This window comes from Molothrus ater, chromosome 21 (genome assembly GCF_012460135.2).
Source record: "Molothrus ater isolate BHLD 08-10-18 breed brown headed cowbird chromosome 21, BPBGC_Mater_1.1, whole genome shotgun sequence".
NCBI classification, from domain to species: domain Eukaryota; kingdom Metazoa; phylum Chordata; class Aves; order Passeriformes; family Icteridae; genus Molothrus; species Molothrus ater.
The window spans coordinates 3,136,402-3,161,856 of record NC_050498.2 but is presented as its reverse complement, the minus strand read 5'-3'; the positions used below and the strand labels follow the sequence as shown (position 1 = coordinate 3,161,856).

Below are 25,455 nucleotides of genomic sequence, written 5' to 3'. Positions count from 1 at the left end.
TGAATTTTTGGCCATGGAGACCCAGGCCTGTTAGTGCAGTGCTCTGAACAGAAATCTCAGTATTGAAAGCAGGGTCAATTTGTAATCCAAAAAATTCTTTGTTGTCAAGTGAGGTGAGTGCATTCAAAGTAACTGTAAGGAGTTCTAGGTCTCAGTAAATCTTTTTTTCAGCATACTTACATTCTGAGTTTATTTGCTTACATTTGTGTAGGAATTTGCTGTTATTTGCTTTGTTTTTCTGTCCCCTATGCTTTCTTTATAGCTGTATGGTCAAAAAACCTATAAGAAAGGAATTATTCACTCCTGCCAAGCCAATTGAGAACTATTGAGATACTGATCTAGCACGGGTTGTAGTCATATTCAGAGTTGTGTACAATTTTCTTGGACTTTTATTGCTTGTTAGACCTAGTTGTTTTTGTTTTTTTTTTTTTTTAAATCTGCAACTTTTTTAAGCTTTAGACTGAGGTTTTAGTTCTGTAGACCAGCCATGGCCCACTTAATGCAGCCACAAGTAAACTGGTGTAGAAATTGCTGTGATGGCTGTCAGAAACAAAATGCTTAAATTAAATGGATATTTAATCTCACCACTAAAGTAGAAACTGTGCTAGAGATTGAAGTTCTCAGGAGAGGGGCAAGTGTTTCAGGGCTGTATCACTGGACACATGAGGAACTTTGTGCCACTGTTTTGAGTGCTGGTTCAGATGAGTAAATTTCCTGCTATCTGATAGTAAATTTGGATCACTCTTGGATTAATTTCACTTTTAATCACCTTTGCTTTATTTAGTTACAATATCTTTCAAAGCTTCAGGGAAATAAGGATGGATGTGGATATAGTTTTGCAGAATGAAAGCCATTTTACACATTTTTACTGCCATAGTAAATTGGTTATCAAACATAATAATTTATTAAAGATTTGTTAAAATGTTATTCAAAGACTGATTCTTTGTGTGAGTGTTGTTCTAATTCTTCCAATTTCTTCCTGGCAGAGCTGTGGAATGCCAAAATCAATGACTTGAAGGACAAAGTAGAAAATATGTTTAATGAAAAATGTGGTATGTTTATTGATTCTTTATTACTGAGATGCCTTTCTTATGAACATGCAGTTAGATGAATGTATGAGAGGTGTTCATATGTTTATTCCAGAGGTCCTGCAATCCTTGTGTACCTTAGAGTTTCCCATCTGGGTTCACTCTCATGTGCTTGCAATCCAGTGTCACATTTCCACTTATTATTTTATTTGGGTTTGAAAATGGAGAAGTTGTAGTTGGATTACAATTTTTTAAATGAGCCACAGAGTGATTTCACACACTGGCACATCCTTTTGAGCTGTCATCTCTCTGCTTATAAATGGGACTTGGTATGACTCTGCATGACTCAAAACAGGCTGTGGGTGGTATCTGGAGAAATTGCTCCATTACATTCCAACACTTCTTCTAGTGCAGGCTGTTTGGAAACTAGTGACTTTGGGAAGTAAGAGTAAGGCTTCTCCTTACTCTTCTGAGTGTGGATTCTTGAGCAAGAGCACAAATCTCACCTGTGCTTGGTGCTGTTCTCTAGAAGAGAGAGAGGCAGAATGCATTGCCTTCAACAAAGTGTGTCTTGATTTGAAAAGCCAGGTGTCTGCTAAGGAAGGCAGAAGCCTCCCTTGAAATGGAGAATGTAAAACCCCTCCCTCTGAATTATTATAATTTTGAATTATGGGGCTCTCAGGCAAAGATATGGGATTAGGAATAACAGTTCTTTATTAGGAAAACTCAAAATAAAAATGCAGTAATACAAAACAGCACTGCCAGAGTGAGAGCAGTCCCTGTCCCCTGTGTGTCAGGGGGTGGCACAGCCCCATCCCATGTGGGCTCAGCCCTCCTGCAGTGCCAGCTGTGGCTCTGCTGGAGCAGGGATCCTGCACAAGGGGGGAGTTTTCCTCTGCAGCTCCAGGGCTGCTGCAGATGGGCCTGGGCTCCCTCTGGCCATGCAGGGCAGCAGAAGCTGCTCCTCTGGCAATGCACTGGGCAAAGGCTGCTGTGCTGTGCCAGGCTCCCATTGGATCCAGGTAGGAATGCTTGGCTCCTGCCCTGGGCGCAGCATCTCCCCATGGGATGCTGGAATTGGATCAGCCCTGCAGGGACACTCAGTGGCCATGGACAGCAGAGATCTCCTGCAGGGGGGATTGGCTGGGGGAGAGATCAAGAAAACTGCCCCAAGAACAGCAGAGAACTGCCCCAGCTCTGACACATGGGGATAGAACACACACCCCCAGCCACATCTTGCATTTGCAGCCCAAGACAAAAGTGCCATACAGATAGGATAGTCATGCATGCAGACCAAGACAGTGGCATGAGCTGGATGCAAATTACAAATTTTCAGCAAATTATGGTGAGATTTACTGCAGCAGAACGAGTTAAGTTTGAAACTGTTCATTTTCTCCCTGCATACTCATAGCTGTCACCAAAAAAGGCAAAGCCTGCTGGTTTTACCTAATTGAGTATGGATGTGCCAACTACTCTATTCCATTTACAGCAGAGGTATTTCTATACATTGTATTTCTGTTCACATCAGTTGCCTCACTGTGCCTTATTTGCTCTGGTGCATTTCAGGAGAAGCTCTGGGCCGCAGTGGGCCAGTGAAGGTGCCATATGCACTGTTTGATGCCTACCCTGAGGATTTCCACGTGGAAGGATTGCCTGAGGGGGTGCCCTTCCGCCAGCCTACCACCTTTGGGATTCCCAGACTAGAGAAGATCCTGAGGAATAGATCTAAAATAAAATTTATTATTAAAAAGTAAGGCTCCCATACGTCTTTGATAATCTGTTCTATGAGAATTGAAATGAAGACCAAAAAATGAAGTTGTGTTGCCAAGTTGCTAAATTACTCTATAAAATACACACTGGAATATTTTTCTTGAGGAAATGATCAGAAAGCTCTTGTGCAAGTGGAACAAGCTAGAATAATCTCTTTGTTCTGACAGCCTCTTAGACTTTGTTGTGAGAGGAAGAGCAAGTGCATATTTCTTAATCTATCACAATTATCACATCATTGGTTTAGTTCCTACTGCAAGGAGCACTTATGGGCTACTCATAAACTTTGCTGGTTGTGTGTTGGGAGCTGAGGAGTGGAGATTATTTTAATGAGAGCTGTAAGAATTTTCTTTATTTTTCCTAGAACAGGTTTAGATATTCCTGTGCCAGTGCAGAAACAGTGGCAAGAGAAATTACAGGGACAGATAGTGATAGAACAAGGGAGAATGGCTTTAAACTGACAGAGAGCAGGGTAAAATTAAATGTTTGGAAGGAATTTACACTGGGAGGGTGTTGCCCAGAGAAGCTGTGGCTGCCCCATCCCTGGAAGTGTTCAAGGCCAGGTTGGATGGGGTTTTGAGCAACCTGGTCTAGTAGAATGTATCCCTGCTCATGGCAGGTGCAAGGTTTTAGGTTCTTTCCAACCCAAACCAGTCTTAGATTCTGTGATTCTGGGCAGTTATGGAGCCTCTCAGTCACTGCATTCTTGACTGTCTGTTTGGCTGAGAGGATATCACTTAGTTACCATTTTAGAAAATGGGATTTTCTTTAATGTTGATGTTATAATTTTATTATTGTATGTAAAAGGTTCTATCTGTTTGCAGGCCTGAGGTGTTTGAGGCAGCTATCAAAGGAAGTTCTGGTAGAAGCTCCCAAGGTGAGTTTTGCAACTGCTTAACTTTCCAGATAAAAGTTTATTTCAAGGGTTAAATATTAAGTACGAGAGCAGCATGGTGTTAATAAATTCCTGAAAGATTTATTCTACATTGCAGTTGCTTGGTTTGTTTGCTTGTTTGTTTGTTTTTAAGATGGGAAAAGCACCAGTTACAGTTTAAATATAGCTCTAACAAGGCAGTATTAATTTTTTGAAGTTATTCACAAATCATTGTGCCTTTAATGTATTCTTTACTACATTCCATCAAAATGTAGCCAGTAATGTAGGATTCAAGGAGTTGTTCAGGTCTAGAGATAAATTATTTGCTCCTAGTATGTAGATCATCTAAATGACACAGGCACCAGAGACAGGAGTACAAATAGCCAGCAGAAAATTGTGTCAGGCAGGTAGGTCATGGAATAAATGCTCCCATTTTGAAACTGAAACTAGGTCCTCTTTGAAAACTTAGCCAATATTTGTTGTTTTGCAATATTTTCTTTATAGATGAGACTGAAGATTTTGAGCTCTCTATAAATGTTTTCTAAATTAATCCTCTTAGGAAAAAATAATTCCTCCAGTAATGCCAATACAGCAAGGACCACAAAAAACACAGTGAAAACAGCTGAAAGTGCTGAAGACCTAAGCATTGTTAAAGTAACCATAAAAGGTGTGTATACTGGCTGGTTTCACATCACAATGCTTGTGCTTATATTCTTCATGATATCTGCTTAGTTTGATATTTTCCTACAGTCAGTCAGAAATACAAGTACAGTCAAGAAAGAACATAAGTTACCTTTTGGTTTTGCTGAGATGTTAAATATTATCTAACACTCATTAATATCTCATCAGTGACATCTCTAGAATATTCTTAGTCCAACCACCTGTTGAGAAGTATCCACATTTTTATGATGCAATAAATTAAATATTGACTTGCAGTTCTTGGCAACTTCCAGATGTCAGTACTGAACTGAATTGAATGACCTTGCAGGCTGAGCTGCTTTGTCTTAACACCAATTACTGCTTTTTTTGTTGCCTGCTATGGCCATCTACTGAATGATCACTTTGCTTTTACCTTTACATACCATTCTATGTTCCATAAGAAAATAAAATACAATTTGTTGGTTTAAATTACTTTACAAAATCATCTCCAAACATTTCTGGATTCACCCCTGGAAGTGTTCAGGGCCAGGTTGAGTGGGGCTTGGAGCAACCTGGTCTAGTGGAAGGTGTCCCTGCCCATGGCCGGGGTTTGGAACTGGATGATCTTTAAGGTCTCTTCCAAACCAAACCATTCTAGTATTCTGTAATTTCTTAGCAACCATCTATTTGTGTGTATTTTTACAATTTGGTGTTACTACTAAAATGAGGAACAAAGACAGTCCCTGTTTAGAAGCTCTTGAGTGTACCTGTTTGAGTAAACATGCAGGGATAAACAAGCTTCAGGGGGGGAAATCTGTGCTTAATTCTCATGCTGTTCTCACAATTTCTTGCAGATGATGAAAATGAGAGACTGCCAAAAGCAGAAAATGCCAGACAATTGAGAGAGCAAGTAAATGATCTTTTTAGCCAGAAATTTGGTAATTGCTTCTTACTGCCCATTTTTATATAGGTGTGAATGCAATCAATGTTGTTCATCCTGCAGTTAGTGAATGAATATTCACTCACAGTGAATTACATATATGGTTATTAAAATTTGAGAATTGTATATGAATATGATCTCTTTGACTCCAAAAAGAATATTTTGTAAGTGATGTAGATAGTTTGGTGTTTTAAACAAAGTCCTAAGGGTCTGGATTGCTTCATGGTTCTCCTTCCATTTTCCTTTTTTCTTTGTCAACATGGATGAAGTATTTATTTTGCTGGCAGTCCATGGTTCTTCTCAGGGCTTCATAATCCTGACTTCTCAATACTTGGGATTAGAGTAATTTTAAAAATGCAATTTAACCCTTTTGCTGTGTATAGTTTTGTCTGGCTTTTTACTTTGCATTGTACAGTAGCAATGACTTGGGTCTCCTAATCTGAAATTCCTTCACTTGTGCTGCATTGGATTGCTTTTCATACCATTGCAGGAAGGGGTTTTTTTCTCTTCATGCAGCTATCTCCTTTAATATCCTGTTCTGTAAGAGCAGATTCTGTGTTCTCCATATGCTGAACTGTCAGAGTTGGGGCTGTCACTAATGCTCTCATGGTAATGTTCATGGTGTAATCCAGAACCTCATTTCTAACACTGTAATTGTTTCATTGTCAAGTGAATTTTCAGAGTTTCAGATCTGATAGAAAGCATGGTTTGAATTTTGTTTCTTAATTATCTGAGGACTTTTTCTTCAGTGTAATCATAAATACTGTGGGTTTGAAAATAAACATGACCTCTCTCACTTAGGTGAAGCCACTGGTATGAATTTTCCTGTGAAAGTTCCCTACAGAAAAATCACTAACAACCCTGGCTGTGTGTTGGTGGATGGAATGCCTCCAGGTGTGGCATTTAAAGCACCCAGTTATCTGGAACTCAGCTCAATGAGGAAGATTTTGGATTCAGCAGAGTTTATCAAGTTCACTGTCATTAAGTATGTAGTTGCCATTAATTAGATTATGAGTACAATCCCATAGCTGGAATAAATGTGAGAGAATAGAAATTGTAGTGCATCTTTAAATAGATGTTGGCTCTTTTTGGATAACAATATATCAGGTCAAATGAAGCCCAGATGTTCCCAGCATAAATGAAGGAGGACATGTCCAATTTGGTATGACAAAAGGCATTTTACCAATACTGCACATTACAGCAAGCTATCTTTTGAGTTCAAATCTAATCATAATATGCTAAAAAGTCCTGTGGTTTTCTGGGCCTTGCTCTCCCAGTCATAATATCAAGTTTTGAAACAAGTCCAAAGCTTATTGGACTTGGATATTTTAAAATACAATATTGTTCAATTATAGTATAAGGGAATTTCATTTGTATCTGTATATCTCCATAGACACACACACACACACACATATTCAATGTTAATTTGTATGCATTGAAGCAGAACAGATCAAACTTTGGAATCATTCTAAGGAGGAGCTGAAAATATAAAATTGATCAGTTTCTGCAACTTCTCAAATCACAGATGACTTCACAGGAGTTTAAAAGCTTACATTTCTCTTTAGAGAGAGAAATTTCTTAGATTTTACTAAGGAATCTGAATTCTCACCCCTTCATCATGACATATTCTGACCAAAAGGACTTTGATGTGTTTTTGAATTGAACCCTGAAGAAGAGGTGATTCCTTGCCAAGTAGCAGTGACCAAGGGAAGGGTTTAGCTCTTCCATACCTGTGACTTTTCAAAATGCTGGTTTTGAAGAACCAAAGTGCCCAAGAGCTACTATTCCTTCTGTTTTACTTGCCTTTCTTTTCATGTTTTAGCATGACCTGTGTTATAGAGGGTGTGGGGAGGTTACATTGGGAGGAATCACCATGTGGTGCATTTTAGAATCAGTAATTTTTCTATTTTTTTCCAGGCCATTTCCAGGACTTGTGATTAACAATCGTGAGTATTTATGAGACACTGATGACAAATGCATTTTTTTAAACCACCAAGATTCATTTTCTACATTGTGTCTTAGAGGCAGAGGCCCCAAGTTCTTAAGGTCTCTGTATAATTTTGCCTGTGTATTTCTCATGAAGATTTCCTGACTAAACATGGATGAACAGTTAACTTGAGGGCAGGGGGATAAATTTACATTTAAACAGCACAAGATTAGCATTGACTTGATATGAAAATGCAAGACTCTGATTTTGGATTTTTCAGCTGCAGAGTCCCAAAGAAATTTAGGATCCTGATTGAGCAGCACTCTTACATGAGAGTTGCTGTGCTGTAGATTTAAATCCATCACAGTAGCAGTTAGTAAGAGCTTTCCAGTAGCTGCACAACCTTGTTCCAGTGAAAAATTCTGCATTCTGCTGAAACTATAACTTTTTAGAGAGGCAGACTGTAGTTAACTGAAGTGCTATGGCCAATTTGGCCCTCACAATGAAATTGTTTGGGGTAGTGGGAAGGAAAGGTATAGTATTTTGGTTGTTAAAATAATTATGGAATGGTATTTCCAGAGAATTTAGTTAGAAATGGAAGAATCCATTGGGCTGTTGTGAGTTCAGCATAAGTTGTCAATGTGTGTTGGGACTGGGGGAGCAGATTGGCCATGGACCACATGAGGTTTGGGCATTATCTGTGTCCACTAATTATGATCAAAATGATTATAATTATTTATATATACTATATATATATAATATTATATATACTGATGGATACCAATGTCAATGAGTGACAGGCTCACTAATTATGATCAAAATGATCTTATACTGATGGATACCAAGGTGAACAAGTGACAGTCTCTGAGCCAACTGCTTATAAGTATTATTTCTAATTTATTATTTATTATTTATTCTTCACCTAAAGAACATGTGGAAACTTAAGAGGAAAGTTTTGGTGCTGGCAAGCAAGACAGGGAATGTTTTTCCTGTAGAAGAAAGAATTGAACTGCATCTCAGTCACAGTGTTAGTGACCTGTTCATGTGAGAAGTTTGAGGGTTTGCAGATTTAAAGGTTTTTCTTGTGTTGCATATGAACCATTTCCATTGTGAAGTAAAACAATGATCATGTTTCATCTTAGAGCTGCTAGAAGAAGCTGAAGCACAAGCAGAATCACCAGCAGCACCAGCAGCAGCCACTACCACAGCAGTACTACCAGGTGATGCAGAGTGTGACACGGGTCCTTGCAGGAGGGTGGGGAATGGGGTTCTGCATCCTGGGAGATGTCATTAGCAGTCATGTCCTATGTGTCAGGGGTTCATGATGAGCCATTGCATTCTGAGAAATGAATAGCTGTTAACTTTAATAACTGTTAAACTTTAAATAACTTTATTAGCTGTCAAACATTAGTGGAAAGTGACTCTCCTTTCTTCAAGCTGTGTCATTGGTGTGTTCCTTGATTTGATTTTTACAGATGATGAGTGAGCTGGAAAGAAGGATTAGTGGGGGCAATGTGTACAGACAATTCAGCATCCATTTATTAATGTCTGCTTAACTCAGATGTGTGCATGTCTGCATGTACAGCCAACTGAAGTTTGCCTTCACAGCTGGCAGAGGGGTCTGGGTGGAGTTTGTGCCAAGCTCTGCAGCTCCTGCTGGACTGCATCTGGGACTGCACACACATCACCTGGCTCAGTCTGAACAGAGAACTTAGCTTTGGGCTGTGAATTAACTAAAGGAAATGTGGTTGGGCAACTTCACTTTGATCCAATACAGCTTTTAAATGTTCATATACCTTTTAAAAATGTGTATGCTGAGTTGGTGTAATGTGGGGAAAACTTTTGCAATTGACTGAATGGATTATTACACAAAGAAGCTGGGAAACCAAGAGAAAACATCTGATAAACATTTTAAGAGTAAGGGACACTTGTATGATGAAAATTATTATAAAGGAAACTGCTGGTTCCTCTATTTCCCTGTGGAGGTGTGGGAGGGAGGAGATCAGCTGCTGGAGGTTTGGGAGCTTGCTGCAGTCTCTTGGTCCTTAACATCTGCAGTGTTAAAAAGGGTAAATGGTTTTCCCAGAACATGTTCATCTACAATCCATGCAGAGATAGTAGAAAACTCAGCATGGAATTAAAGCATACTTGTCCTTTATTATGCACCTTCCCACTGTGCCCCAAAGTACACACACTTGCCATCACAGACAATGCTTAGGAGACGTGGTGACTCTCTCTTTAAGCTGTTCCAAATTTGGTGTATTCTGTGCAAATGCACATTGTGCTGTTCTGGGTCTTGGTGATGTGTCTGCCACAGTGAGCCATTCCTAGAAGAGAAAGTGTTGCATAGTAAATGTAATAAATGTTTGGGGATATTTTCTATTTTGTTGCAGACTATAGAAAGCTACACAAATTTATCTCAGTCAGAGATATGAGTCTGATTGTTTTAAGAAAAATGAGTTGCTTTTTTGACTGAAAACTTGATTTCCCTAATCTGATTCATCTTGTTGAAAGTATATTGATATTCATTTGACTGTATTTTTTTTCATTTAAGAGCCAGCTGAACCAAGCCAGATAGAAGTATCTCTAGGAGGTAAGTGTTTGTCTTCAGTTACTATCAAGAAATATTTTTAAGTAATGCTGAACAAAGTTGCATCTGTTTTTAAAGTCAGGTCAGTCAAAATCAAGCAGAGCTCTTTTATGGTTCCTGGCACATTTCTTCATTTCTAGTAATACCATGCTGCATCATGCTGCAGCAAAAATTACTATTGTAATACTTTTACAAAGGAGTTCTAGGAATTCTTTGTGGTTGGTGAGTCTTGCTCTGAGGCTCTGAGTGACTTCATATCCTGAATGATGCATCTAGTTATTCAGGGCAGGAGCTTCCACAAGTGATGCAAGTGAGTGCTTGCCATCATCAGGAACTCTGAATGCCACATTGGCTTGGATACACTGTGTTGGGGGCAAGGGAGTGGGGAATTGTTGTTCTTCTAGCACTTAAACTCTGGAAAACATCCAACTTTCCTATTGTCCAAGAATATACTTGAACTGTATCCTTTTCAGATAGAATCACAGACTCATTTAGTTTGGAGAAGCCTTCTAAAAGCATCATCATTACATTACAGTGGAAATGGTAATTTTCACAGAATCAGATTGCTGTGAATATAATTTAATTTATTATTATTAATTTAAAAAGATAATGAATGCTTTTCATGTTTTTATAAATTTTTACTTAAGTAAAACAGTAACAAAATGGGTGGGGAAGTTCTACTTTTTAAATTCACTACTACTTCTTTAACAGATAACACAGAAACAGAAGAAGAGTTTCAAATAAAGCAAGATCCAGACCTGACCTAGACCTCATCAATACTGGGTAAAAGAATTTAGTATTTCTTGAAGTCAACACCTATCAAGGAATAATATTTTTATATTTTTGGCTGGGGAAAGGAGAGATGAAGTATAATACTGAATGTCAGAAAGTGCCAGTGCTTTAGTTCTGAATTATTTTATGTGTCTCAGTTCTAACATAGAAGATTCAGGTGCTTTGCACTTTCTTATCCAAACACAATATGAAGCACACTGTGTTCAAATTTGTGAGGAAGTCCTAGAAAAACATGGCCTAAAATGTGTGATGGTAATGACATATCTCAGAAGCAGAGCAAGTGAAAGCTGAGGGAATTCAGTGTTTATGTAAAGCTCTGACATGGTTGTGTGAAAAAGCATTATTATTCTTGGTAATGCACATACATTTCCAAATTGTAATTGAGCAGGAAAGCTCTTGACAATGATTGTCTGAGTATTGTCTGAGCTTGGGACACTCAGTAAAACTATTAACTGTCATGACAAACCAACCTCCTTTAAAAGTTTTTTTTCTTTACTTACCATAAATTAAACTTTTATGAAAAGCCTAGTTTAATTTACAATGCCCAAATGTCCAGATCTTTCTCTTACTCTGTTTTTAACGTCACTTGTTCCTAAAAATTACATTTTTGTGGTGGTGGAGAGCAATGTTAGCTATGCTATCACATCACCAAATCTAAAATGCTGACCCACATGGTCTGGAGTCTCTGTGCTTCATACAAAGAAAATGGTAGTGCTTCTTCCCATTTCAGTTTTTGGTAATGCTGAGCCCCAGTTTTTTCCTCGTTATGCAGCATTTGATGCTTCAGCAATTTGGTTTGATTGGTGTAAAGTTAAATGAAGCATTGGCTAAGGGAGCCTGGAGCCTGTGGGTTTCATTCCTGGCACCAGCTGAGTTTTTGGAGCTGGGGGACAGCCTTGGTACAGCATGAACACAGCCCAGGACAATGGAATGATGTGGTGGAAAGCTGCAGGAACTGACAAACCAGCATCCCAGCTGTGCCCTGAGCACTGCAGGACAGCAGTGGTGCTCTTATTAAATCAGTGAAGTCTGTGTGGGAGGTATTTGTCATAAAACTGAATGTGGCAGGATAAAATGTACTAAAAGAAGAGCTTTGATTTGTCAGGAGACACACTGCAGGCAGTGAGAAATAATAAATCATCTCACTTGTGACCTTTAATTGACAAAAGTGTTGTCTGAGCAATGGCTGCACAATTTGATGCTGCAGTAGTTCAGAGTTTTGGATGCTTTAGGCCATCCACTGAATTGATCCTAAAATAAATATTTGTTCTGAATTCTGACAAGAGACTGCTAGAGCACACATTTCATCTCATATTTATTGAGAGCAATATTCAGTTTCTGCATGTTTGCTGAATCTATGTCACAATAGGACACAAAATGAGTGACACTCACACGCTGAGGTGTCCAAGGCAAAAAAGGCACGGTTATTACCAGACCTTGATATTTACACAATTCCAAAAGTGACCATGGATTGGAGGATGAAATTGCCACCTCTCCAACCACACTGGTCAAACCAACAGCCCATCAATTCTCTCCTCCAGAAAGGAATGGAAAACAATCATTATTTACATGAAAAGTGCATGAGAAACTCCATTACAAAAATGTAAACACCAGAAGGCTTAGAAGAACTTTAGAAGAACAGGGTGACAAATCTAGGCCTAAAGAACTGGAAAAAAGAATACAAACTGCTCATAGTTGTAATAAGGCACAAGACTTCAATGAAATTAACTGAATTTTTTAATTTCTCTTACCCAGTCAGAAGCTGCCTGTTCTGAGAAGAGCCTGCTCGGCCTGTCTAGAGCTGTGTAATATAACTGTATAAGAGAAGTATCTTCTATACAAACTCTTTTGTACTATTATATAGAAATGTCTACTTTTTCAGCAGTTCTGTGAATTGACCTAATAATGACTGTAGATTTGGATTGTATGAGTTTACTTTGGAATATATTTTAAGGACTAAATTTGATGCAGCAATGCTGGGGAGATGGCAGGGATTAAAATCAACAGGGACATAGCTCAGGCTGTATACATTTTCCAATAAAGCTGAATTTCACTGTACCTGAATGCATCCTAACTTTTGTAATGAAAAAATTCCTGCAAAGAGTTCCATTTGTTTACTTTGGAGGAAAAAACCCTCTACATTAATTTTCTGCCATTACTTTAATGTCTCATTGGACAACAATATCTGTATATTTGAATTAATTTTTCCTATTATATCTATCATAATTAATATGTTTTTCCTAAATAAAAGATAAAATTATCTACTTGATGGTTAGTGTGCATTAATGAGGTAGACTGTGAAATGGTCAATGTGCCAGTGTGTGGATTAGGAACCAACTGAAATGAAACCCCATCACAGTTTGTTCTGTTAATTCAAAGTAGTAAGTCCCTGTTCCATCAGAGTATCACACAGCTTACATATGATGGCTTTGGTCTTACAGCCCTGCCATGGGCAGTACTTGTGTGGAGTTCTGTGAGAGTTTTTCTGCTGAAGGCTGTGGGGGATGCTCTTCTCTTCATCTAGAACTAGTTATGGAAACATGCTACAACCTGCTCTAAGCCCTATTATGTCAAGAATATTCTGTGAATACAACAATTAAATTAAGTCCCCTGTGGTCCTGGTTATGTGCCACAACATATAAAAACATCTCTTTTTTTTCTAATTTAACAAACCATAGGAGATGTACAGTTCTGGCTAGATGATAATCTCTAAAAATGCAGATTATTTGCAAAGGTTTCTCTTTTACTGGCATGGATTTGAGATGATTGCATTATGCACAAATGGTAAGTGATGTTCCCTGATGAAGAAATAAAGACCTTTCTGATGTTTTTCAAGACTGCCCATGCAGTTCTGTCTTTTACAGCAAATCAAGTCCTAGCAGTAATTCTGTAGGCAGGTAGAGCATGTTTGCAGCATGGTTGTGTCCTGCCAGCAGAGAAGTAAGGTCCAGTCACGCTGTTGAGACTGCAATCCAGCTCTGGGTGGGTGATGTGATTGGATCTTTAAGGAAAATTCTGAAGCCTTAAATTCAATTGAGTGCAGTGTCTGTTGCATGGGAGCAATCTGAAATTCAGCAGGTGAATTCAGAGCAGCACATTTCTGTCATTCTGGAGATAAGGGAGACCCTACAGGACATCTGCATGTGTTTCACAACATGCAGATCTGGGTGTTCCCACTTGAATACTGGGACCTGGTGATGTCAGCAGGGGCAGGGTTAGCTCCATGCTGAGGCATTTTGGAAAAGCTCATCCTGGTCCTACCTTCCTTCTCTCCAGGTAGGAGCTGGTGGTGACTGCTGCCATGCTGCCTTCCTGCCTCAGCAGACAGCATTCCCAGCCCCATGGCATGAGCCCTCTGCTGTACCTTACATGTTAACTCAGCCACGTGGGCACTGTCCACGTTATAACCACCAGCACATTTACCTGCTGCTCACTTTGTCACAGACACATTTTATGGAAAATCCTTTCCTTAGGATTTTTCTCCTGAGAAGCTGAGAGGCCTCAGGGACAAAATGTAACCAATGGTTATCTGCTGCTGTGGAATGCAACAGGTGCATCTGGGATTGGGCTCATGTGGTTGTTTCTAATTAATGGCCAATCACAGTCAGCTGGCTCAGACTCTCTGTCCCAGCCACAAGCTTTTGTTATCATTCTTTCTATTTCTATCCTTAGTTAGCCTTCTGAGGAAATCCTTTCTTCTATTCTTTTAGTATAGTTTTAATATAATGTATATCATAAAATAATAAATCAGCCTTCTGAAACATGGAGTCAGATCCTCGTCTCTTCCCTCATCCTCAGACCCCTGTGAGCACGGTCACACACTTGAACAGACATGCTGAGCCAGTGAACCTCCAGCAGTAGTTCAGGACCAGGTTTCACACTTGCTTCTGGACATGTTTAGAATGGGGAACTGACATAATGCAGCTTTCCCCAGGTTTCAGCTGGCCTGACTTCCCCTTCTGAAAAAGCAGGATGGTTCATCCCTTCTTTACTCACAGCCCTCTTTAGGAGGCACTTTCAGCACAGCTGCCTGCCCAGCTCTCTGGTGGAGTTCTTACTGCTCACTTAAAATGAGGGCAGTGTCACAGCAAAGGAACTGGGAAAATAAATAATTCCAGGCTATTGCCTTGCTAAGTGTGTAACAGCAGAGTGGCTCTACTGAAACTCTGTATGCAGGAGCTGAACGAAAAATGAAGTGAAAGTGGTTGCAGTGGTGTTGCTGAAAGGACTGGAGTCTGTGGTGGACACTGGCCAGCAGCATGTCCATCAATCAGGGACTGGCCCTGCTGGACATCTGGCAGCTTTGAGCAGCTTCTCACAGAAGCCACCTCCAGAGCCCCCCTGCTACCAAATACCAGACTGCAAAACCAAAAGAACTTGTCTTGGTCAGATGGGATGCTCCTCTTCTGAGAATTTTCTTCTAAAATCTTGCTTCACATGTATTAGACATGTGAGACATTTGATGGAAGGCTCAGCAGTGTCACAGAGTTACAGGTGGTGTTTCACTGTGCACTAATCCTTTACGGACAGTGGCATCTAAAACCTCTCATTTCTCACATCACAGGATGAGGAAACGGGAAGTAACAAGTGAATTGAGTGGTTTCCAGAAATGTACTGTCTGTAATGCAGTTTTAAATTTAGTACAAACAATTGTAATTATGAAATTAGCTGTTATGACAAAGTTTATGGTGTTCTGCATAAGCAGCAGTTATCTGGTGACTAACAGAGCAGAGTCCAAACAGCCCTGGATGGATCTTTTTTAACATTTGTGGTTGTGTAATATGCAAGGGACTTGTTAAAATAGTAAGAAACCAAAAGTAGATGACCATTTACTATTGCACAGCTGCAAGTACCACAGCCAGGTTCCAGGGGAGGGCTACAGTTAGTATTTGATGTTTCTAATGCAGCCAGAGCAAGCTTTTGTCTTTACAAGCTGACAAGGGCATTGGGCTGGTCCTGTGCCAGGGCTTGGTGCTGCTGGTCAGTGGGGAGAGCCCCTGTCAGCTCTGCTGTGCTTTGGGGCTGCTGCCTGTGCCTGAGGGTCTCTGCTCCTGGCTGAGTGTGGGCTGGCTTTGCTCGAACACCCAGCTCAGGTGTGAGATGGCCACCTGGGGACACTGGCTGCTCTGGGCACAGGTTTCCAGGGGGGATGGAGCTGAGTGTTTGCAGCTGGCTGGAGCTGGGCTCCTCCAAGGATCCTGTGGAGAGCAGGGCCTGCCCCTGTCAGGCACTGCCCAGCTCTGGTGCCACTGTAATTGAGGGTGCCCTTGGTGGGGGCACAAACACTCCTGGGTGCGCCTTTGCTTGCAAGCAGTGTGGAATTGATCTCTGCAGCTCTCACATCCCTTCAGGTCTTGCTGCTCAGGGCTGAGGATGGAGGAGCAGGAGTGCATGAATGCAGCTGGTGCACTGGCATTTCAGAACAGCTCAGCAGGGGACTCTCCTGCTCTCCCAGCAGGACACAGGGCTCTGTCTCCAGCCCACTCTGGGGTTTCCCTTTGCCCAGGGTCCCCTCCCATTCAGCCCTGTGCCCAGGTAAGGTGGTGAGCAGGGCTGGGACTGACTCAGGTCCTCGGGGGCTCCTCAAGGGAACCTTTTGGTGGCAGATTTTGAAGAAGCTGCAAGTGACTGAAAGGAAATGGTGATGCAAGGGGAGGGCCTCTTGCACACTGAGCCTGTGGCTGCCCCATCCTGGCTGTGCTGTGCCCCAGATTCCCCAGGTGCCATTCCCCCACACACACGAGTCAGTGCTGCCATTCCTGGGGCTCAGGGAGTGCATTACGTGCTGCATTCAGCCATTCCAGCTCTGACAGAGAGGGTGAAGGTGCCTCTGGCTGTCATATCCAAGGCACCTGTCCCTGACCCTCTGCTGCAGTACCCTGTGCCAGCATGGGGCAGCATCAGCAGCCAGAGGAGTCCTTTGGATAGCAGGGCAGCCAGCCTGGCCCTCACCCTTCACTGCCCTCTGATTCCAGAGGTGCCTCCAGGTTATCCCCGAGGCCCTCCCAGCTCACTCCTCCCCAGAGCCACTGCAGGGGCTGGGCTGGGCAGCACCGGCTCAGTACAAACCACAGCGGGTGAACAATTACGGGTGCGATTGCAGCGGCAGTTCCGCTTCCCCAGGGCTTTAACAGAGAGCAGAGCTGAGCCAGGGCAGAGGGGAGGGGAGAGCGCCCAGCCGGGCAGGAGCTGGTCCGGAGCAGAGCCCTGCGGGCAGGAGCAGCAATGGGCGACGCCTTCATCCGGCACATCGAACTGCTGGGCTACGAGAAAAGGTTTTTCCCCAGCCAGCACTATGTGAGTACTCAGCAGCGTTCTGGCATGTGAGGACTGAGGACTGGCCAGGGCTTTTTACAGATTTTCTTAGGTAAATGTGACTGAGAGCCTAAATGCTTCCTGTTAAGGGGGTCATGGCTGATAACATGAGCTGCAGGCAGTCAGACACTAAACTGTCCTGAACACACGAGACTTCAGGCACCTCCTTTGCAAGCCATTGGCTACTTTGCAGTCTTGGAAAGGGCTTTTTCCTCTTTGTTTCCCACCCACCTGCATGTTTCTGTCCCCTCTCCATGTGTTCCAACTCCCCTAGTGCCCAGTTTATTTGCTTGCAATGCAGAGCTATTTGTATTGGGGTGGTGGAAGGAAAACCAATTTTATCTGAAACTGGACCATCCCCAGGGTTCCCTGCATACAGTGAGGAGGGGTGTCCCACTTGCCTGCAAATCTGCAGCCTCTGCTTTGCTCCTCAGGTCTACATGTTCCTGGTGAAGTGGAATGACCTCTCCGAAAAGGTCGTCTACCGCCGCTTCACTGAGATATATGAGTTCCACGTGAGTCCTCCTAGGACACATGGGCTTGGAGTGGGAAAAAAGGGGGGTGAATGCCATCTGAAATTGCCTCAAAGCAAACCTGGTTCAAAAGAGGCTCCTGGGTCCAGTTCTTTGATCTCTTTTGAAGACGGGAGCCATTGGCTCTGTGTCCGTGAGCACGCAGTGCTGAGGTGTGGGATCCAGCCAAGACATGCCAGTGGCAGCAGGGTGAGCACCAGGAAAGGAGTCAAGCCAGGGGCAGAGGAGTGGGTGTCACAGCGTGTTCCCCTGGTGCCATCCTCACTGTTGTGCCTGGCTCTGCTCTGCAGAAAGCGCTGAAGGAGATGTTCCCCATTGAATCCGGGGACATCAACATAGAGAACCGGATCATCCCGCACTTGCCAGGTGAGGGGCAAGCTCTGTGGCTGGGGGGTGAACAGAAATTGCAGCTAGCTGGGAAATTCCCTGGTGGCTTGAGCTGTGCTGGCTGCCTCCTAGACAGGTGGGTGGTGCAGTATTTCCTGTACACCAGGCTTGAAATCAAAACCCCAGAAAGATGTGAGCAGTGGCAGTGGTTCTTGCCAACACTCAGCAGCCCTGCAGACCCCGTCCTTGCTCTCTGAAGGAAGCCCAGAGGCACGTCCAGACAAATCAGCTGTGACCCCTTTGACTCCTGGCTGGTGCAAGGTGTCTGGCTTTGGGCAGGCTGAACTGAGTGGAGCTGAGCTGAGCCCTGTGTTGGTGACACCATCACTGGTGTTGTCTTAATGCCCTTGTGGCAACACAGATTCTTTGTAAGAGGAAGCAATGCAATGTGTCTTCAATGACAGAGAATGAACTCCTGATCCAAACAGCTGATGTTTTGTCTCTAAGCAAGGTGCATGTCAGAAAACTTCCCCATTTTATTGAATTTCCTGCTTTAAAGGAAGCAGAAGGGAGTCTGAAAAAGAGCTGCAGTTGTGGTCAGCCTCTCTGGAGGGGAGCAAGCCTGCATCATGCAGTGTGGGTGCCAGTTTGGGGGGGCTCCATTGCAGCTGGACTAACACCAACCACCATGATGGGCCTCTTCCATCACCCTGCTCCCCGCCGTGCTGGGGCTGGTCAAAGCATCCTTATTCCATTTGGGGAACTGAGAGCACTGGGGAGCAGACAGGTGTTAGAGTGCAGGGGGGGCATGGGGTGCCACTGACCACACAGAAGGATCTCCCATCATGCGGTTCAACACCGCTTGGGGTCGGGATTGCCAGCAGTATTTTAGAGCTCTGGAGTCAAGAACACCATAACCAGTGGGGTGGGAGGATAAATATGTCTCCTCTGACTGCAGGCTGGTCCCTGAGCCCCTCTTGGTACCCTGCATCTGCTTTATTTGTGGCCAGCAGTTGGGCTTAGTCTGAACACACATGTAGGAATTACCCTAAAACTGAAATAGGGTCAAACAGGATCATTGCTGGGCTTGCAAGAGCTGTGCTCCCACAAAGCTTCACCTTATCGGCACAATGCAGCCATGCAGCACCTTGGGGCCAGACCCACTTTTTTGCAGGCAAAATTAATGATTCAGAGCAGTGTGCTTGGAAAAGTACTAAAAACAAGGCATTCTGTCTGCTTTTTCTGAGCCCTTTTTCCTCTCCCCCAGCCCCAAAGTGGTTTGATGGGCAGCGCTCAACTGAGAACAGGCAGGGCACACTGGCTGAGTACTGCTACACTCTGGTGAACCTGCCCCACAAGATCTCCCGGTGCCTGCATGTGGTCAACTTCTTCAAGGTCCGTCATGATGACATGAACCCTGTCACAGACAGCCAGTGAGTCCTGCTGCCTGCTATTTTGAGGGAAATCCTGCATTCCTGGCCTTGGATGCTGGCAGTAGCCTGCAGGGAGGGTGCTGATGGGGAGGGCTGGTTGGCATTGAGCTGCCTTTGCTCTGACCTGTCTAGGATCAAGAAGCCTGAGGTCTTCCTCCTGCCAAAGGATTCCAAGAAAAACCCCACTGGTAAGAGGTCTCAGAGGGCTGCAAGTGGCTGCCTCAGCAGTAGCAAAGCCTGCTGGAGAGAGAGGTTGTCATTCCATGGCAGATTCCCTCACTAAGAACATGGGTGCTATACCAGAGCTGCAGCTGTGGTGAAGCCAAATCCTCGGGAGGGAATAAGTCATTGTCCTGAAATCCAACTGATTTGGGAATGAAAGAGGCTGGGAGGGCACTTTGGGCTGTCCAGGGGCTGCTTTGGCCTGCCTGAAGCAGGGTGTTTCTGGGCTGGGGTCTGGAGGAGGGAACATGTGTCACTTCTCTCATGCAGACATCACGGGCCCCATTGTCCTGCAAACGTACCGAGCCATCGCTGACTATGAGAAGAACTCCACATCTGAGATGGCCCTCAAGGCTGGGGACATGGTGGATGTTGTGGAGAAGAGTGAGAATGGTATGTGTCCATGCCCCTGGAGAGCCCCTGAGGGCCAGCCCAGCCCCTGCCACAATTTCAGCAGGAATGAGTACTGCCCTTGCATCCAAACACAGCATGTGAGCTAGCTATGGCAGAGAAGGCTGAGGGAGAGGGGCAGTTCTAGGAACCTGTGCAACATCCTGGCCATGCCTCAGCCTGTGAGGCTTCCTGCCCAGCAGGAGCAGGATGAACTGGTCAACTTCTGTGGTTGCACCATGTCAACAGAGATTGGCCCCAGCACTGTCCCTTTGGTCCAGGACACAGAGATGCCTGCACCTGCCCTGGCCAGGACAGACCTGGTGCCAGTCCCCACAACACTCTCTGCTCTTGCCCATGGTTGCTTTCTTTGCAGGCTGGTGGTTTTGTCAACTGAAGAATAAACGAGGCTGGGTACCTGCTGCCTATCTGGAGCCACTGGATGGTCCTGATGAGTCTGAAGAGCAGGAGCCTAACTATGCAGGTAAAATGTTGGGGTGACCAGGGTGGGTGTGTGTGTCAGAGCAGAGCCTGCTGCAGCTCTCCACTGTGATGGCTCACTGCAAAGCTAGGCAATTCAGACTGAGCAGGATCACTGAGCAGGGAGATGCTGCTGTAGGAACTGCCAGGAGGGACAAATCTCATGGCTTGGTGCCTCAGTGTCAACCTTGGGAGCTTCCCATGACCTGGAACAGCCTTAGATTTGTGTTTTGGCTGATCTTTACTCAGTGGCCATGCTGAGCTGGCTGAGGTGCTGGGTTAGCAGAAGAGCATGGTGCAGCATCCAAATCAGACACAGGCATTCACGGTGCTTCACCTCTGTGCTGTCCTTATCAGGGCCTGGCCCTGCTCCCTGTCCCCTGCACTGCCCTGCCATGACAGCAGGGCTTTATCACGAGGAGCAGAGGAAGGATCCTGCAGACTTGTGCCAATTGCTCAACAGGCTTCAGCTTTGAGGGTTTCACAACACTGGAAAAGGCTCTTTTAGCACAACACTTCCTTCTGTCTTATTTCACCACCTGAATTCTGAGCACACTTTTGAGCAGAGATAGGAGTGCTTCCTCTGCTTGCACCCAAGAGTTTCTTTCTGGAGAGATGGTGAAGGGGCTGGGGTGACCCATGGGCAATGACAAGACTGGGGAAAGTCTGAATCCAAACTTGAAGCACCCTGAGTCTTGCCTAAAATGTAGGGTGCCTCCCCTGGTGCCTCCTGAGTGGCTGGGGAGGTTCAGCCCCATCCCTGAGGTGTCAGCACATGATCCACCATCCCCATTTCGTGTGCAGGTGAAGCGTACGTGGTCCAGAAAAGCTACACTGCTGTGGAAGAGGATGAGCTGACCCTCAAGGAGGGTGATACCATTGAAGTCATCCACAAGCTCCTTGATGGCTGGTGGGTCATCAGGTGAGAGATGCCATGAAGAGCTCAGGCGAGCAGCACGCAGGGAGAGGGAAGGGACATCCATGGTGCTCCCATCAGGGCTCTGAAAGCCTTGGTGTCTTTGGTGCCACTGCCCAGCACCTCCTTTTGCAGGGCTGCTCCTCAGAGTCTGTTCTTTGCTAAATATTAAACATTTCAGCTGGAAATTCCTCTCCTGAGGGCTTCAGAAATATCCAAGAAGGAGGCAGATGGAAAAAACCCATGTATCTGTTATTTTGCCTCTAATTGTTCTGGCACATTTTGCTTTGCAAAACCTCAACTTTCATCCCAGCTGCAAAGAACATTCGAGGTAACGTGGCACCAGCAAGGGACAGGCCTGAACCATGACTCATGGAATGTCCTGAGTTGGAAGAGTTCAAGGCCAGGCTGGATGGAGCTTGGAATAACCTATTCTAGGGGAAGGTGTCCCTGCCTGTGGCAGGGCGTTGGATTGAGGTCCTTTTAAGGTCCTTTCTAACCAAACCATTCTGGGACTCTGTGACCACCTACAAGAATGATCAAAATCTCTCTTCTGGACTGAGGAGGTGGTTGCAGAGCTACGACTGCAAGTGATGTTGCTTTGTGTTGCACTGCAGGAAGGATGAAACCACAGGTTATTACCCCTCCATGTACCTGCAGAAAGCTGGGGAGGTGAACACCTCTGTGAAGAGTGAGCTGAGGAACCGGGGTGCTCCTCCACGGAGGTAGGAGAAGCTCTGTGCAGAGGGCAGAAGAACATCTGCCTCTTCCTTGAGGGAGATGAGATTAAACCAGACAGGGTGTTGTGGTGTCACCTGCTTGCCCTGTCAGTAAGGAACTGCCTGGAGAAATGTAAGCAGGGCACAGACAGAGCAGGGCTGTCCTCCCACCAGCTCTGTGCTCCCCAGCTAGCACAGGCATTGCTGATGCAGGGCTCCAAGATCCTTGCTCCAACAGCTCCACCCATCCGGTGTATTTCTCCTTGTCCTTCTGCAAAGTTTCTTTTCTGGGCTAATCTTGTTTAATTTTCAAATTAGCTGTTTTCTTACTTCCTAAGTGTGTGCACTGAATCTTTCAGAGGCAAGGAGAGATTTGACTAAATGAAGCTGCCAAGTGGCCTAATCTAATGGGAGGATTTGAGCTAATGCAAGGGATTTTATTTTGATTAAAAAGATAAAAAGCACAAATAACTCATGAATTCCAGTGCAAAGAGAATGGCTAAAAAGGGCAGAATTTGCTGCTATCTCTTTTTTCTGCAAGATGACATGTCAGGCCTGCTATGAAATCTCTCCAAATCCAGTTTTGCTGGAGCATGGATTGAGTGTGAGACAGTGTAAAATGGTCCAGATCCACCTATTTGGCCACAGAGATGTTTGCTGGTAGCCTTGGGGGAGATGAGGTGGCCTGTTCCAAGGACAGGCCTTGTCCCCCTGCCATTGTCACTGCTGCCTCCGTGGCACTGGCAGCCAGGCCAAGCCCTGTTGTGAATGTGGTGACCTGTTAAGGGCGAGAGCTTTGCTCTGGGATATGGGAGATGTGCTCACACCAGGAAGGGGCTGAAGGCAGAGAGGCACATTTCTTTGAGAAGAGCAGGAGGACGATGCCATGGGGTGGACATCAGGAGCCACCTCACTCCTGCCATGGTACTGAAGACAAAGCAGGGGCCCCTGTCTGCCTGCCCAGGGACAGTCCCCAGTGCTGGGGTTTCCCCTGCAGCAGCCCCAGGCTGCTCAGCCTTTCACTTCTCTCAGCAGTTTCTCTCCTGTGGGTTGAACACTGCACATTTGGGTGCACACTGACACATGCCCCCTACTCCAGTCCCCTGTATCTCACCCTTGAGAGCCTTGGGGAGCCATGCCAAGCCCCACACCAGGGACCTGAACTTTATGGCCAGGATAGGTGCTGTATGTTCATTCATCAAAGAGCTATAGATAATTTCTGGGGCTTTCTTGGATAACCCTCATGCCCATCTCATCCTTCCAGCCTTCTATCCAATCTTCCTCACCAATCCCTATCATTGCTTTCCAGACTTGTGCTCAGGGTTCACCCTTCAGTGTTTGCTTGCAGAGCACCATCCAGCTGCCTCTGCACACATCGTAGATTGTGGCTGGCATCCACCAGGCAGAAGCCAAAAGCAGAAATTGGGGTTTGGGTGAAGCAGAGGAGGAAGTGTGGGGAAAGGAGGTGTGCAGTGTGAGAGCTGCCAGCATGAAAACTGAAAGTTTTGTTTCTCACTCCTTGCAGATCCACCATCCGAAATGTGAAGAGCATCCACAAGCAGGGCCGGAAGCAAATCAGCCAGGAGACCTACAGGAGGAACAGCAAGAAGTACATCCAGAACCAGCGGAGAATGCGGGGAAATTCCCAGAACAAGGCCAATGTCATCAGTAAGTCTCAATGGAACTGCAATCCTGCAGCATGGCCCATGCCCCCCACCAGTGCTGGCAGCTGGAGCAGGGATGGCACACTGAGGTCACACCATGCCCATCGCCCTTTTCCCATGGGGAATGCCTGTGCAGGGAGGTGTTTCTTTCAAGGAGTTTTTGTACCCCTGGCTATAGCTCAGACAGAGCAGGATATGGTCCTGGAAGAGGTCAGCCCACATTTGGGATCAGTGCTTTCCTTTGTGCACCCAACCTCCCCCATGCTGCTATTACCACTGCAATTGCCATGGATGTTAGCTGTCAGCAGAGCCCCCAGAAGGAAGTGTTACATGAAGAATCATAGAATTATAGAATTTGGTTTTGGTAGGAAGAGACCTTAAAGATAATTCAAAGCTTCCACTTGATCAGGTTGCTTCAAGCCTCATCCAACCTAGCCTTGAACAATTCCAGGCACGAGGCAGCACAGTTGCTTTGGGCAACCTGTGCCCCACTACCTTCACAGAAAAGGATTTTTTCCTAATATTTAATCTAACCCTGGCCTCTGACAGTGTGAAGCCACTTCCCCTTGTCCCACCAGTTCAGGCCCTTGTAAAAGGCATCTCTTCATGAAGGAGAGAGGCAGTCATTGATGTATACCCTACAGATCTGCTAGTCCCCATGCAGTATCTGTGACCTTCCCTGAGCTAAAGATGGGCAGACCTCATGCAGACCTAAAGACAGGCTTTCCCTGAGCACAGCTCCCAGCTGAGCACTGGTGGGCACATCCTGACACCATGACCTACAGGCAGACCCATACATGCAGCAGGGACAGGAGGAGAGGCAGGAGCTTTGGTGGCCATGATGTAGGAGGCTGCTGAATGTTTGTGAGGGTGGTGTGTGTGTGTGGTGCAGAGCTCTGACCCATCTGTACATCTTTTTTACTTGCAGTTGAGAAAAATGAGCCAGAGGACAACAAGCCCAAGGCTCAGCCTGCTGTTCCTCCCCGTCCCAGCAAGGACCTCATCCTGAACCGCTGCACTGAGAGCACATGGAGGAAGATCCTGTGAGGATCCTGTGAGCCCCCACACCAGCCACCCAAAGCTTCATCTCCTCCAGCTCCTGTGCAGCTAGGGCTCGGAGCGGGAGCAGGGATCCAGGTGGTTCTGGCAGCCACCACAGGCCAGGGAGGCTGTGGCCATATCAGGCCAGCCCAGTGCCCATCCTCATCCTCCACCTCAGCCAGCCCAAGGTGTCCTGATAGCACTTTGACAAGGGACCAGCCCTGCTCTACCAGCTCCTTACAGGCACCAAGTCCTCATCTCTACATGCCCTTCTATTCCCTCTTTGTATTTTGAATTATTTTTGTGGTTTTCATCAATAAAGGAGAGACACTTGATAGACCCTGAGGAGCAGTGTGGGCATGGTGGCAGGAAAGGTGTTCCTCCTGTTATAAATAAGAAGCTTGACTAGGCCAGTATTCAAGCAGCAATCAATTTATTAATCAATATGGTAAAGTATGAGCAATACAGCGCTGGGTACAGTGGGGGAAGCTTTCCCTCCAACTGCACACCAATAGTTGAGGCTTACAGGTATTTATAGGGGTACTTATCAGCTTTCTCAGCAGTTTCTATTCCAATTTTTACTCACCAGCAGTTTCTATTCCAAATTTTTACATCACAGCTCTATACATTATTGTGATTTAGTTTTTCTCAGGATGTATCCCAAAAGGAGTATCCCCAGATGGTGATGGTCCAGTTTCCAAAAGAAGAAAGACAAATCCCATCTGGTGAAGTCCAGCTCCCCAGATGTGGGTCCAACTTTTAATTGCAAGGACTATAAATCTCACAACAGTGATGTCTGGCTTCCCTTGGTCGAAACTATAAATCTTTGAGTTGATATTCATCTTCCTTTCTCAAGCT

General features: G+C 44.8%; 2 protein-coding genes across 3 annotated transcripts in view; both read left to right on the top strand.

The window, feature by feature from the left end:
- Positions 1 to 12,821, top strand: part of GTF2I (general transcription factor IIi) — a 72,381-nt gene extending 59,560 nt beyond the window's left edge. Inside the window, exons 37-47 of the mRNA XM_036395021.2 lie at positions 987 to 1,052; positions 2,595 to 2,778; positions 3,620 to 3,672; positions 4,229 to 4,336; positions 5,163 to 5,246; positions 6,050 to 6,233; positions 7,166 to 7,194; positions 8,318 to 8,395; positions 9,730 to 9,768; positions 10,477 to 10,548; positions 12,313 to 12,821. Of these exons, the coding sequence (XP_036250914.1) occupies positions 987 to 1,052; positions 2,595 to 2,778; positions 3,620 to 3,672; positions 4,229 to 4,336; positions 5,163 to 5,246; positions 6,050 to 6,233; positions 7,166 to 7,194; positions 8,318 to 8,395; positions 9,730 to 9,768; positions 10,477 to 10,532 (881 nt within the window). The 3' untranslated portion in view covers positions 10,533 to 10,548; positions 12,313 to 12,821. The remainder of the gene's footprint in view (positions 1 to 986; positions 1,053 to 2,594; positions 2,779 to 3,619; positions 3,673 to 4,228; positions 4,337 to 5,162; positions 5,247 to 6,049; positions 6,234 to 7,165; positions 7,195 to 8,317; positions 8,396 to 9,729; positions 9,769 to 10,476; positions 10,549 to 12,312) is intronic.
- A 2,555-nt stretch (positions 12,822 to 15,376) lies between these two features.
- On the top strand, positions 15,377 to 24,942 carry NCF1 (neutrophil cytosolic factor 1). Of its 2 annotated transcripts, XM_036395380.1 has the most exons (11): positions 15,377 to 16,854; positions 17,307 to 17,387; positions 17,696 to 17,771; positions 19,000 to 19,165; positions 19,298 to 19,353; positions 19,658 to 19,780; positions 20,154 to 20,261; positions 21,062 to 21,179; positions 21,791 to 21,898; positions 23,418 to 23,560; positions 24,485 to 24,942. In XM_036395380.1, exons 1-11 carry the CDS (start codon positions 16,783 to 16,785, stop codon positions 24,601 to 24,603), a joined length of 1,170 nt encoding a protein of 389 aa, XP_036251273.1. In that variant the 5' UTR covers positions 15,377 to 16,782; the 3' UTR covers positions 24,604 to 24,942. The 2 variants fall into 2 exon arrangements, with proteins under 2 accessions (XP_036251273.1, XP_036251272.1); XM_036395379.1 differs by having other exon boundaries at positions 16,766 to 17,387.
- Positions 24,943 to 25,455: the final 513 nt, after the last annotated feature.